Below are 14018 nucleotides of genomic sequence, written 5' to 3' on the forward strand. Positions count from 1 at the left end.
TTGTGTTATGGTTTGACACGTTTTATTTTCCAAGTATAAGTAAAGCAGAGTTTAAATTGTTTCATGCGATAATATTGTTGCAATGAGTGGTAATGAATGATTATATTTGTCGTAGCGGCTTCTTAGGTAACTGCTTTCTACGAAGAGATATGGTGAACAATGAGCTACGTCGATCATTTGTCGCCTACACCATGGGCCCGAAAAAATGCGGTGGCGCTGTTGTATGTTCGCAGCACAGGCCTGTCTGAGGAGGGCATGTGCATAATGAGACCTAAGGCTTAGTATACAGACACCTACTATGTGAGGCCTCAATATTTCTTCCCTCTCAGATCTGCTCTTTTGAAATCAACCAGTGCTCGTGCATGATAACGCCATTATTCTTGGGATGAGTGACCGAGACTGTATTGTGGCTAACGTTAAGATAATCCCCTTTTCTTGCGAGTATGTTTGGCAACAGAATATACATCTTTTTCATAGAGGAAATTAAGCTTTATTATAGATTGAGGCAGTCCTTTCCTGCAAGTATTCAATCATTTAGCTCAGTCTGCAGATTGCCAAACCCTGTGTGATACATTTTGCTTCGTACTAAAGCAGATGGTACACAAACATGTTCCCTGTAAAAATTTGTCTGCCAAACAGCGTAGTGATAAGTTTTTGGTTACTGCGGAAGTCAAGCGATGAATTCGTGAAGAAAGTAACACAATTCTGGTGTAATCATGGTGCTAACGTTGCTTGAAAAAATATAAAAACGAAAAATAAAGAATACCAAAAAAACTATTTCCTAGCATTGGGCTCAAAGTTACAAAAAAAACGAAAAAACTGTGGAAGTGTTTAAAATCAATCAGCAAAGAATAAATTGGCATCCCAAGCATAAACAATAGCGGTGTACGTTTAATTGATGACACCAATGAAGCTTCTGCTTTCTATTGCTTTTTTCATTCGTCCATTACGCACCCTTGTCACAGAGATGTATTGTGTATTCTTGGCAGTGTCTTTGAACCTATGCCAGAGCTGGTGATAACACACGGTGGTACACTTAAATTGCTTAAAAAAATAAAGGCTTCTTTGCAAATCGCCCTGACGGTATACCCTATTATCTGTTAAATGCTTGCTGTGATGTAATTGCCCACTACCTTGTTATACTTTTTGAGAAATTATTGAGTACTTCTTGTTTACTTAGGGATGTAGGCCCTGCTCGAATTTGGGTGCACGTTAAAGAGCCCCAGGTGGTCGGAATTTCTAGAGCCCTTCACTACGGCGTCTCTCATAATTATATGGTGGTTGTAGGACGTTAAACCCTACATATCGTTTAATGAGTTATTTGTTTACCAAGCGAATGGAAAGTCGCGAATGTGGTTCCGAAACATAAGGGTGGCCAAAAACTATTGTTTTCGACCACAGGCCGATTTCCTTAACAAACATGTGCAGTAGAACAATGGAGAACGTAGTCTAAAGCGTCGTAACGTAACATGTAGAAAGTAACCATTTCACTGAATCTCAACATGGATTTCGGTCTATCTTTTCTTGTTCAACGCAGCTCATATAATTCAGTGAAGATGTTTTTTTTTACTCCTTTGATCTTGAAGTGCAGGCGACTTTCAGAAAGCACTTGATTCTGTGCCCCGTGCTCTGCTGCTGCATAAACTCTCATTCTTCGGTATTACTCCTGCTTGCTTCATTGAATAAGGTGTTATTTGCTAGACCAAACACAACGTGTCGTGATTATTCGTTCCCAATCTGAATATGTTGCTGTTACTTCAGCAGGTCTGCAGAGACCTGTGTTAGATAAACAGATTTGTGGGGTTTAACGTCCCAAAGCCACCACATGATTATGAGAGACGCCGTAGTGGAGGGCTCCGGAAATTTCGACCACCTGGGGTTCTTTAACGTGCAGCCAAATTTGAGTACACGGGCCTACAACATTTCCACCTCCATCGGAAATGCAGCCGCCGCAGCCGGGATTTCAACCCGCGACCTTCGGGTCAGCAGCCGAGTACCTTAGCCACTAGACCACCGCGGCGGGGCCAGAGACCTGTGTTGTAACCTTTGTTGTCTCTAGTCTAGATCAATAATATTGCTCTGGATGTCTCATGCAAAGTACGTCTGTATGTGGATGACTATGTGGTTTACCATTGTATTATAGCCACCCCTGGCCATCTATTCCTGCAACGTGATTTCGACAGTATTTTGCACTGGTGTAATAGGTGGCATATGTCTCTGAATCCTAGGAAGTACCAGTGCGTCTCCTTCACTCGTAAATGCGACCCATACTTGTTTATTATACATTAGATTTCATCCAGCTAACGCGTGTACCTGAGTATAAATATCTTGGTGTCTACTTTTAGCACATTCTACCTGGGCTAAGCACGTCGAATGTGTCACAGCGAGGTCCTCCAGAATGTAAAGCGTCGTTGAACGAAACTTCCGGCTGGCTCCTTCCAAAATCAGAGAACTACTTACTTTTCGATTATCCGACCTATCTTATAATATGCCTGCTAAGCGTGGAACCCACAAACAAAAACCTTGTCTAACAAGCTCAAGATCGTACAAAACCGCTCACCTCGTTTGGTGACTAGCAAGTATTACTTCAGTGTCAGTGTACTGTGCTTAAAGATAGGTTAGGGTGGAATTGGTTATTGTCACGTAGGAAACACTTCAGATTACAAATGCTATTCAAAATATTTATTGGCATATAGGTAAAGAATCTTACATTTCACCTCCCCATTTTCTGTCTAAGAGAAATAACCACCCTTTAAAATTAAGAGAAAGTTTTTGCTAACAAACCTTTACGAATACTCATTTTTTCGCGCGCAATATTCCAGTGGAATCGGCTTCAACAGGAGATTGGAGACTGCCGCATTGAAGCGTCTTTCAGGGACACATTACTACACTCATAGCTATATTTTTGTTATGATCTGTTCTTGTGTTAATGTTGTTTTTGAATAGTTCTATTTATGTAACCATATGTTACGCTGCGTATGTCCCCTCTGCAATAATGCCCTCGGGCGCAGCAGGAATTTTCAAAAAAATAAATAAAATAAATAAATAGCATTGAGAGTTAGAGGGAAGTAAGAAACGAAAATTAGACACGAAATGTCAGAGAGTATAGACAAATGTCTATGCTAAAGAGAGGAGATACACAAAAACGAGTAGAATGAAGGGAAGAAAGGCAAGTCATTGTCGAAACTAAAAAAAAATAAATAAGGAACGAGCAAAGAGGAGAGGGCAGGAGAACGGGAAGGCGTAGGGGTGACGATGGTGGTAGAGGAGAACCGGGTGACGTTGAGCCGATACCGGGCCGCGCCGACTATTGGCGGGATTACGCTGGCGATGACATCGGAGTTCCTCAAGTATAGGCGATATAGCTGGTGAAAGTGCTTGATTCATTACAACAGGCCCGCTGTCAAGAATGTTGTTGATAGTGGGAAAGGGAGGGGGCTTTTCCTGAAGACCTTGGCTATATTGGACAACCACCTATTTTGACTAGATCATTTCCCTGAAAGCATAAGCATCTTACAAGTTAAATTGGTGTGCGCGAAGAAACACAACAGAGAAATACAGAATGCGTACGGATGTCCACACCTTCTTACATCAGAATTGCGGATGGAGTGAGGGTCGCACCCTTTCGGCACCCCGCTCCCCGGGCTATGGTCCTTCGTCAAACGTTGCTGAACCACGCTGTACTTCGCTGACGCTTTCTCTCAGCTCCCCTAACTTTCCGTCTCCGTGACTCTCAGTCAGTTAAAACTACGAGAAATGCTCAGTGTTCCGGCTATAGGCTTACGCCATCACCCACAGCGGTATTGGTTCGACTAAGAGAATTCTGCTCTGAATGATCTACAACGCAAGATGTACACACTTTGGAACAGTTTTTTTTATTCAGTTTGACTGAATTGCTAACCCGTGACCGTCAGGCAAATTGATTTCTCCGCACTAGAAGTGTAATTGTGCGCAAAAAATAGAGAGACGGCCTTGAGCATGCGAAGTCGCGACACAGCCCCGAATCCACATATGTCTGTATAGTCCTCAGAGCCGATGTCGGAAGCGACGAGGTTCAGCCTGAGTGCTGTCACATTGCTCTTGGCTTCACACAACTGCAAAAAGTAAAAAGAAATTATGCGCTTAGCACAAAAAAGAGTTTGTTGATAACTCTTATAATTTTTCGAGGGAAATACTTTGGCACACGTTCCTACGTCTAGTGCCGCCGCCGTTGCCAGGCGGTAATTAGCGTAAAAGATAGACAAGGCAGAGAAATAAAATTAAAAAAAAACGAGAAAGAACGAGATTTAAGCCTTGGCCTTCTCCGTGGCAGTGCAGGTTTTACAATATAACCTGGCTTGTGCGTCAAACTCCTCTGCAAAAAGAACCTATGAATACGTCATGTCGTGTGAGGAATCGCCCTAACATATAAAATTTTTCGCATACCAGTCACCACAAAATAATTGCACAACGCGTGTGGTTTAAGGCTTCCCATCTACTGCAAAGCGGCCATTTTAATTCACTGTGATATGTCATATGCACCTTCAACAGAGTACACATAATACCTTACAGATTTGTTAGGGTACCCAGCTTAACCGCAAAAAGAGGGACGATCGCGTAATGGGTACTTTCCTATGTATACAGAAACTACACTTACGGTGCTGTCAATACGTTGCGGTAATCCAAAAGTTCACGTACAGTTGTCGTTGCCCTAACACGTAGCTGCGCTTACAATGAATATTAGACCTTATCGCAGTTGTCAGTGAATTTTTGTCGCTTTTTCTTTATGTCACGACACCCAGTGATGAGCTGCGGAATACTCCAGAAGGGTGTCTTGCTGGGCTAATCGGTAATATATTAATTTTAAACGTTGATCAAAAGAAACAGGAAAAAAGAGCACAAACATAGCACTGTGTTGGTGCTCTCATTTTCTGCGTTTTTCTCGCAGCGGAAGACTGATTGGGTGAAGTTCGTTTGCAGATGCATGTTCTTCCTAAGATTGATGGAGCTGTTAGCCTGGTGAAATGTCAGCTGCTTGATTTGCTGCAGAGTCGCAGATGCAACTTGCTCAGATACTGATGCGCAAGGTGCACATCCCACGCTCACTCATACAAGAATAAACGGCTAAAGTATGCTACATGACATGGGAGTGCCAGAGTGATTCATTGAAAACAGATATCTTCACTAATTTTACTAGAAATGAATTGGACACGGCAGCGTCAAGCCCGGTTTGGGAACTCTAATAGTCCCTGGTTGCTCTAGCCAGAGACAGAGCAGTAGATCCCACCCATTCGTTATTTTAACTATAAGAAAGAGCTGAGAAAGAAAGGTGCACTTCATTACATTACCAATCATTCAAAACTAGGCCACCCACAGAGGTCAGGAAGATACGGGTCGGAAAACGCCGGGGCCACGTTCACATTTTATTTGTTAGAACATGCGTTAGTGTTTTCATATCTGGGTTTAAAAAGAACAAGTTGGCCGACACCAGCTTAAGTGAGCGGACGACGGTAGGAGAGGCAGACGCACCTACGTGAAGCAAAAGTGAAAAACCTAGGGACACCAACTGATAGAAGACCTAGACCTACATATTTGACATAGAGATATTGCGATCAGTGACCATAACCAGTACTGTGCAGGTGACAGTTGATGCTAAACTGCTGGTAGGATTAAGAGTAAAGATGCTGTGAAAGAGTAGCACCTACACAATCTGGCGTTTGAGGGTTCACGCGTGTGTCTGTGCAACTACGACAAAATGCAAAATATATACGCTCAAGCGGTATCTCTCGGCCTCGTGTTTAAAGCGCATATATATTCTGTAAAATTTACTGAGAGATGAACACCACCATAGCTCAGTGGTAGGAATCGGCTGCGTTATTCAAGTTCGTAGGTTCCGGTGTAGCCGGTGGCAAGCCACCATCAACTTCTCTTATTCATCAACTTCTCTTTCTTCAAATATACATTATTTTCAATGAATACTTATTTTGTCTTGACTGTCTGTAAGCTAATCCGCTCTAAATTTTAACTTATTTCCTTCCCAATGCCTACTGTTACTTGGACTTTGCTCACCTTCAAATTCCACAGTGGCTGGCCTATAGCTATGACACAATTTTCAAATCTATCAAATTTAAGTAGCTATGACATTTTCTCCGCGACATGTTTGCTTGTATTACTATTACTTTTTACCATCACTGCCCATAGCAGGGCCTTATTTTTTAGGGGCCTTTTCTTTCTTTATAAAGGCAAAAAAGCTAACAGATATCCCTGAATACAGTGCTCCTAAAATGTATGACATCAATAGTCATTTATTCTTTTTTATCTAAGGAGCCCTGCGACGTTTTTACAAATACCCGTCTAATTCTTTCATAAAATGAAAAGCCTCACGAAAATATCATCGCAGAAGTTTCAGAATCCGAGATGTACGAGAGGAGTTAGACGTCTGTCGGAAGCTGTAACTCATTTCTCTCTTCTTTCGTCCCAGGGAGTGGGCTCGGCTCTAATCACTGACAGATACCATGGGGGAAAGAAGTTGCATCACGTACGTGTAATTATCTTGAATTCTCTTTCTTTAGGGGCGAATCACCTTAAGGGCGAGCCTTGTTCGGTGTCTGATATGACGGCTGCATTATATGAGGCAACGCTCGGGTATTGCATGATGATGTGAGACACGCACACTAAAGGTTGAAATGTAAACTGATATGGATCCTAATGGTCACATGTGAAGTACAAAACACGTACAAGCACAACCTTTTTACACTAGTCGGTGGCTTCAACGTAGATATTATGGAACTTATGACCTGGCCTTGTCATTGACTCTTTATGTCACTTTACGTCGCTCAATTTACATTAGGTGGGGTAACGTTCACGCCACGTAAAGTTATTGACCAATACGATACACAGAGGTTCACCTAGTGAATATGCATCAATTTTTTTTTGTTCACACGCCTGGCATAATTGCAGTGAGATTACGAGCACACACGTGATAACCTGGTGGCATCCCGCAGCTCCCAAAATAAATATGAAGCACGAGATGCTAAGGCATTCAATCCAATGAATTTATGTCTATGGCATCACTCATAGAGAAAGAAGAGAGGAACATTCAACAGACTTTGAGCACTATAAACTCCAGAACACCTGCTGTTTTTTATTCTATGGCTACCGTATTCTAAAAAGTTCTGACTGCCAATCGGAAGTGTTTCCTGGCCTCTCTGAAAAATTGAAGCAGGTTCCCCAGTAACTCCGGATTTTGGCCTCGATTCTAATGGCCGGAGTGAGCAAAGTGCACATGAATAGCTACTTGTCGATTTTACCATCGGCGAAAGATTACGATAGCCATAAACCATGCCGCGCGCGCTTCTCCTGCGTTTCGCAATGGTTATATGGCACAGTGCACCTCGTATTCAAGTCCTTCGTTGCAGGTGTGGCGTAATATCCGTAGATACAGTTCGCCAGAATTATTGCTTACTTGGAGTAACAGATGCGATGCGAATGCTTAAGCAATCTAAATAATGCATGAAAAGGTGGAATCGGGACGCTTGATCTTAAATGTACAAGGCGATAGTGTAACTGGACGCCCTTAGCATCGTTTTCATAGTCGGTATTATCACTTAACTTCTAGGTTGTAGTTTTCAATTATGCCAGAAAAAAATCAACGTTCGTGCGAGTAACACTCGCCGTTAAAAGCTATTCTAGAATGCCTAATGTTCGAATAGCTATGACGTGCTCCTTATGCCTTAATACTGCCTTTTGCGAATCATCAAAACACGCACTACGTGTCCGTAAGGCAACACGTCAACGTTTTTTGTAAGTCGTTTTGCTAACGAATATGATATAATATGGGTGCTTTGTAGTGGTGGGGAGTTTTGAAGATGCACTCGTTGGGCAATTAGCTTGTTTTGACAGCTGGGTCTAGGAACAATTTCTGGCTTTTGCTACTTAGAATTAGTACATGCGTTAAGTGGACTTGGCATATTACATGACGTTCCTGTAGTCCTTTTTCTCTGGAATTAGCTTTAGGCATTGCTCTGTAGGAGAATAACTTCTTGATATGCAGGAAGCTTCGGTTCAATACTGATTCAAGTACAAGCTATTTTTTTAAACCTATTTTTACCAAAGACGCAGACGTCAACACCAGAACTTCACCCAAACGTGCTTCTGAAGCTGCTGCGTTGAAATAATTGGCACTGGCGCACGTGCGCGCAGTTGGCACAAAAGAGAATGCGCTCACCTTATACCGAAGTGTTTCGGCTGTGTCGAAGGTAAACAGCCAACCTTGGACCTTGTCGTAGCCGACCATCGCCTGGAAAGTCGTGTCTACCGTGAATGAGTTTTTGTAGCTTGGGAAGCTGCATGCCTGTATGACAATGAAATCAATCAAGTTTTCACATGCTAGCGACGATCGGGTTAACATGTAGACTTATATACCATAAATTCAAACATTTTGCATCCAAGAGCAACTTTCTCAGCGGCTAGGTACCTAAAGGCAGAAGTATTGTAATTTGCCTAGTTTTCATAACACGACGGTGGGAGTTAGGTGCGGGGGGAGCACACTTGCATTTCACTTCGTTCCGCTTTTTCTGGAAGCATTCAGCGATTGCCTGAAACATTTTTATCAGGCCCACTACTGGCGCGTGGTGTGTGGTTATGAAAACCAGGCAAAGGCTTTATCTCAAAGTTAGATGCATTGTCTTTTTGTACGCACTCTCATCGACAAGACGAAAATTACTCGTCACTGCACGCATTCCTCGGGCAGTCATAATTCCTCAATATCCTTGCTCAGAATAGCCTTGTGGTCTGCGAGTGTCTGGGTTCTTCTTCTTCGTCACGCTTGCAAACCACTGTTGAAGAGTACGATCGCAGTCATAATATGGCGTCTTGCAAAGAGCTCCATGTGCATTCTGCATCTTTTTGATGTTCGCATGTCTGGGTTAATGACAGACATTGCGTAATACGCGAACATATAAACGGTTGCCAACGCCAGCAACAAGAAATCATGTTTCGAAAAAGTCTCCCCATTGCAAACGTTCCTGGTTTTCATGGTCTGTTTGGGGTTCCTATTAGTTGCGCCCATGTATTAGCAGAGCCCCGAAACAGTAATTCTTGCGCGGGGTCTGAATGAAGCATTTTCGCACGATATTACTTTCCACACTGGCCCCTATAATGTGCCAGCAGTTTTCCGTTGGCGAACAGGAAGCACTTTGACTGGCGTGGTATTTATAGATTCGCCTAAGCTATTCATTATGTCGAGGAGTGAGGTAGAAAAGGTCACAGCTTTGCCGCAAAGGCGAAACAATGAATACGATAGCAACAAATTGGAAGGTCACACGCAGCATGGTAAGCAGATGTAAACGTGCCCCGCGTTTGATGACACACAAAACGTACTCACAGGTACAGATAAACGCGAATAAGCGTCTCAGTTGTTACTTCGCAATGCACGAAAAGCGTGCCCTTTTCACAAATGGAGGATGTGCGACGATTGCAGTGACCATTGTGCGCCTGGTAGCTACAAAATATTACGTGCGAGATGTACGACCTCCCCAAGGGAAGATATGGGCGCGATCGAGCGTGCACCCCTTTATCTCTACGCGGGCCAAAGTACGCGTGAGAGATGAGAACCGTGTGCGCTCACTGTGCCATCTTGCTGATAGTGCTGAAGACACGGTAGTTCCCCCTGAAGATGACCGCCAAAAGCGGTAAGTGGTAGATATAAATAGCTTGCCGTTTGAAAGTCTGAGGAGGCGCCTCTCGGTGGCCCAGGGGCAACGACTGGAATACTCGACGCGGAGATCCCACGATCGATTCCACGCGCCGTAGTATATTTTTCTGGAATTTTTATCTTTCTTGCGTTTTCACATATATCGATACCTATACATATACGGTGCATGATATCGACGCCGACGTCAACGCCGGTGGCGAAATCTGGCCGAGAGTGTCTATATATTTGCTATCGCAATAATAGAGGCGAATGGAGCACTCACTAAGTCTATTCCCGATGTCTGTTGTCCTATATCCCCGCGCTGTTCATTCTCGCAAGGCTTTCCAAGCTGGTAGTTTCCGGCCCCATGGGAATCGCTGTTTCTTCTCTTCGGCCTATACCATCGGCCCGCCATGCCAACTGACACAGCAAATGTAGTTCTGGGACTCCACGCTTGTGGGTTTACCGTCATGCTCCAAATTGTGTTTGCCTGAATATTAAAAAAAAGCAGGGTGCGTCAGCAAATTCGAAGGCTAAAACAGTACACATATTTCAGATGGCTTAGCAAAATGCGCACAAATATGTACGATTCAAGTTTTTGGATCTGTTCTGTACAATAACACACTGTTTCTATAGACTAGTTCGAGTGCTGCAAAGTTTATCGAGCAGGCTGACGTAATCAGAGGTGCTCGCATGATCAAGCAACCGCTGCTCGTGGTATCACACTGTAATAAAACATTTTAGCGTACAGTGGAGGGTGATGTGAAGGTCATTGGGCGAGCTTCGAACATGAACCACCACAGCGCAACGTCCCGGTATATTCTTTCGAGGAGAGGGTGATAACACGCTAGCTTCACTATACTCTTCCTGCCTTTTTTATCTCTTGTCACTCCTTTCTGCAGAAGCTGTTTACAAAGGAATGCCAAGGAATAGTTTCAACACATCTTTCGCAGCAATAATGTCATCGTCCGTGAATGAAAAATTCCTCATAGCAGACGCTTGACCGTGAAAAATTAACAGTTTAAATTAGAGAGAAATAGTGTCCATTCCGTCGTATAGGAACAATTATTGTTGCATGAAACAGTAAACTAGGGCAAAAAAAGCGAAATAGTGATTTTCAGTGTATAGGCCGATCGACGCTTACCCGACGACCTTGATGTCGCGCTCGACTGTACACTCACACCTCTGATGAGGCGTTTTCTAAAAAAAATACCACTGCTGTAGTCGAGACCAATTGTAGTCACTTGTGCACTTCAAAGTCTGCTTAACGAAAAAGAAAAAAAAATCGGCAGATTCCACGTACCTGGGAATCCACGTTATGCGAAGCATGCGGAGGAAAGGTGACCTTGTTGCATTTTTTTATTGGGCGACATGTCGTGAAATGACGCTAAATATATGTGGAAAGGTTGCACGCACAGACATATATTGAAAAGTTGCAGATATTTATATAACCAGTTGTTTTCCCTTGCACAACGATGTCAACTGGAACATGCGCATAGCAACACCAGAGGCTGATATGAAGCGCTGATGCTCGCGAAGATGTTGGCCCCGAACACTGCTACATAAATAACTTCAGCACAAGGCAACTAACCACAGCTGACGTTAACCCAACGTGACGGCTGTATCAAAATAGTACATATATAACGTTTATAAAATTGGTAAGCAACACTGCAACCACTATTTTGTTTCATGAAGATAAGCGTATATTTTAAAAGTAGTTCCGAGACCTGGCGTAGCTCTGTAGTAAAATGCTTCATTGGCACCCAGAATGCTTGGGTTCGATGCAAGGTGGGACTCGCCGGGTCGGCGCTGCTGACGTCGGGTATTTATCAACAATCGGGCGTTAAAACTGATCATGTGTGTTCTCGTCGTTTCTAGGTAGATATCATGTTTTAATCACCTTTGGCACATACCCGCATACCAGTGGCACATACCCGCCCGTGGGTATGTGCCACAATCTGGCGGGAGGTGTTTCACGACGTGCGCGACGGGATCGTGACATCATTTATGTTTGACAAGCACGTAATGTTCGTCAAACCGTCTTACCTGTCATGCTGATTTTCGTTCACGCCAAGCAAATGGGGTGACCACGAGAGCACCCAAACGTAAGTGGCTAGATAGATAAATAGATACGCTCAAAGTCGCCGCAGTTTGCTAAGAAATGCTTCGCACTTAAATAAACTTGGGAAGATGCTGGAGCTTCGCCATGAAAAGATGAACGCAATGGCGTAATCTGGACCTCGGCACATCAGTTTCTCAGTCGGGAGCTTGGCTTTGGTTCTCGGTGCAAGTCTCAATCATGCCATAAGACAAGAGAGGTCAGTGACGTAACGCTGTTAGTTTCAAACTATCGTATAATGGCAAAAAGTTTCGCCATCGCCATCTTTCCTTCTTTCGGTAATCAGCGGAGGGCCCACTGCGTGACTGTAAGGCAACACGCCAACCCAAAGAGCGCCACGCTTGCTTGATCTACGGGCTGGTGGCGATGATTGAGGAATAAATATCTGTGAGAGAGTGACAATGGGTGCACCTTCAAGGCACGAAATTGTTGTGTGGTTCTCATGCATTGACGGCTAGACAATTCAATGCTTCTTTCTGCTTCGAAATAATATGTGTATTAGGGGTGCCTACCTCACGCTCGTAAGGTGTTTTTTAAATGCGAAGTGGTTCTTAACGAACTGTGGCAACTTTGACCGTATCTATCTATCTATCTATCTATCTATCTATCTATCTATCTATCTATCTATCTATCTATCTATCTATCTATCTATCTATCTATATATCTATCTATCTATCTATCTATCTATCTATCTGTCGATCTATCTATCTATCTATCTATCTATCTATCTATCTATCTATCTATCTATCTATCTATCTATCTATCTATCAAACCACCTACGACTTTTACCTCTCCTGGCCATCTCAATAATGGCATCGATACCAAACTTGGTACGGCATAACATGACAGTATGAAAAACATATTTCGAGTGTCATAACGATAAATTCGTATATATGTGTGTCATAAATGTTACATTTTACATTTATTGGTCCTGCCGAAATACCTGTGGTTTCATTCACAAGGCATGTTGAAAAACTGGTATGGTATGACATGACTCCATGGCGAACGAACAAAAGCGACATACCTTTACATGAAAATCATGACATGCGTCTCACGTAAAAACTTGAATACCTGCCTTGCTCGTGATGCGCTCACGGCTGTTTCGCTAGCGTCACATATACCAAATGTCGTATTACGGTACGTGAATGGATGATGAATGTATGTGACTGGTGCAAAAATGATAATCATTAGATGCGTGTCATGTAACAATATGACTACATGCCACGCTCATGATGCGCTGGCGGCCGTTTCGCTAGCTTCACTTATACCAAATTTAGTATTACGGGGCGTGAATGAATGACGAAGGTATGATAATGGTGCAAACTTAATAAACATGAGATGCGTGTCACGTAAGAACATGAATACATGCTACGCCCATAATGCGCCTGCCGACGTTTCGCCAAATTCACATGTGTGAAACTCGATATTACGAGACACGGACGGACATAGGCAAACGGCACATCCAAACATGATAATCATGACTTGCGTGTCAGGTAACAACATGACTACATGCCACACTCATGATACGCTCGCGGCCATTTCGCTATCTTCACTAATGTCAAATTTTGTATTACATCAGGCCAATGGATGGCAAAGGTATGTGACTGTGCAAACATAATAATCATGAGATGCGTGTCATGTGAGAACATGACTACATGCCATCGTCAAGGCGACAGTACATTTCGACATGACGCGGTGCGTGCTCGCCGGCGTTCATTTCGTCGCGTCACGAAGGCGTTGCCACGCCAGGCGCCGGTCCTGCCATATATTCGCAGGCGCGCGCCACGCTGCATTGCTTTGACGCATGCGCATTTCAGCGCATCCGGCGTCCATCCATCACGAAAAGAGGAAGACGCAGTGTTGTCAAGCTAACGCAGCGGTGCGAAATGCAGCATGTCGCTTTCACGGTGGTTGCCGTAGGGCCGTGCCGACGAACGTTGGTTGCATTTTGCTAACGTAGCGTCCCTGTGCTCAGCGTACATGCCGGTCAGTGCTACATATGAGTATATTGGGCCTTTCATGAGGCGCTCACGGCCGTTTTGCCAGCTCAGCATTTACAAAATGTGGTGTTACGTGACGTGAATGGATGACGAAACATAACACTGGTGCAAACATAATAATCGTGACACGCGTGTCACGCAAGAACAGGAGAACATACCACACTCATAGCGTGCCCGTGGCGTTTTCGCTAGCTCCACATATACTAAATATGACGAAGATAAACGA

At 43.6% G+C, this 14018-nt stretch overlaps 1 protein-coding gene across 2 annotated transcripts in view; it reads right to left on the reverse strand.

Moving 5' to 3' along the window:
• Nucleotides 1–2022: 2022 nt before the first annotated feature.
• The window catches only part of LOC142796290 (uncharacterized), a 127140-nt gene continuing 115144 nt past the window's right edge, over nucleotides 2023–14018 (reverse strand). Inside the window, exons 10-12 of one of the 2 annotated variants that reach the window (XM_075886580.1) lie at nucleotides 9957–10163; nucleotides 8207–8332; nucleotides 2023–4094 (exon numbers count right to left, since the gene is read on the reverse strand). In XM_075886580.1, the coding sequence (XP_075742695.1) occupies nucleotides 3897–4094; nucleotides 8207–8332; nucleotides 9957–10163 (531 nt within the window). In that variant the 3' untranslated portion in view covers nucleotides 2023–3896. The remainder of the gene's footprint in view (nucleotides 4095–8206; nucleotides 8333–9956; nucleotides 10164–14018) is intronic. The other variant, XM_075886581.1, reaches the window with a different exon arrangement.

The sequence above is a fragment of the Rhipicephalus microplus genome, chromosome 2, assembly GCF_043290135.1.
Source record: "Rhipicephalus microplus isolate Deutch F79 chromosome 2, USDA_Rmic, whole genome shotgun sequence".
Taxonomy (NCBI): domain Eukaryota; kingdom Metazoa; phylum Arthropoda; class Arachnida; order Ixodida; family Ixodidae; genus Rhipicephalus; species Rhipicephalus microplus.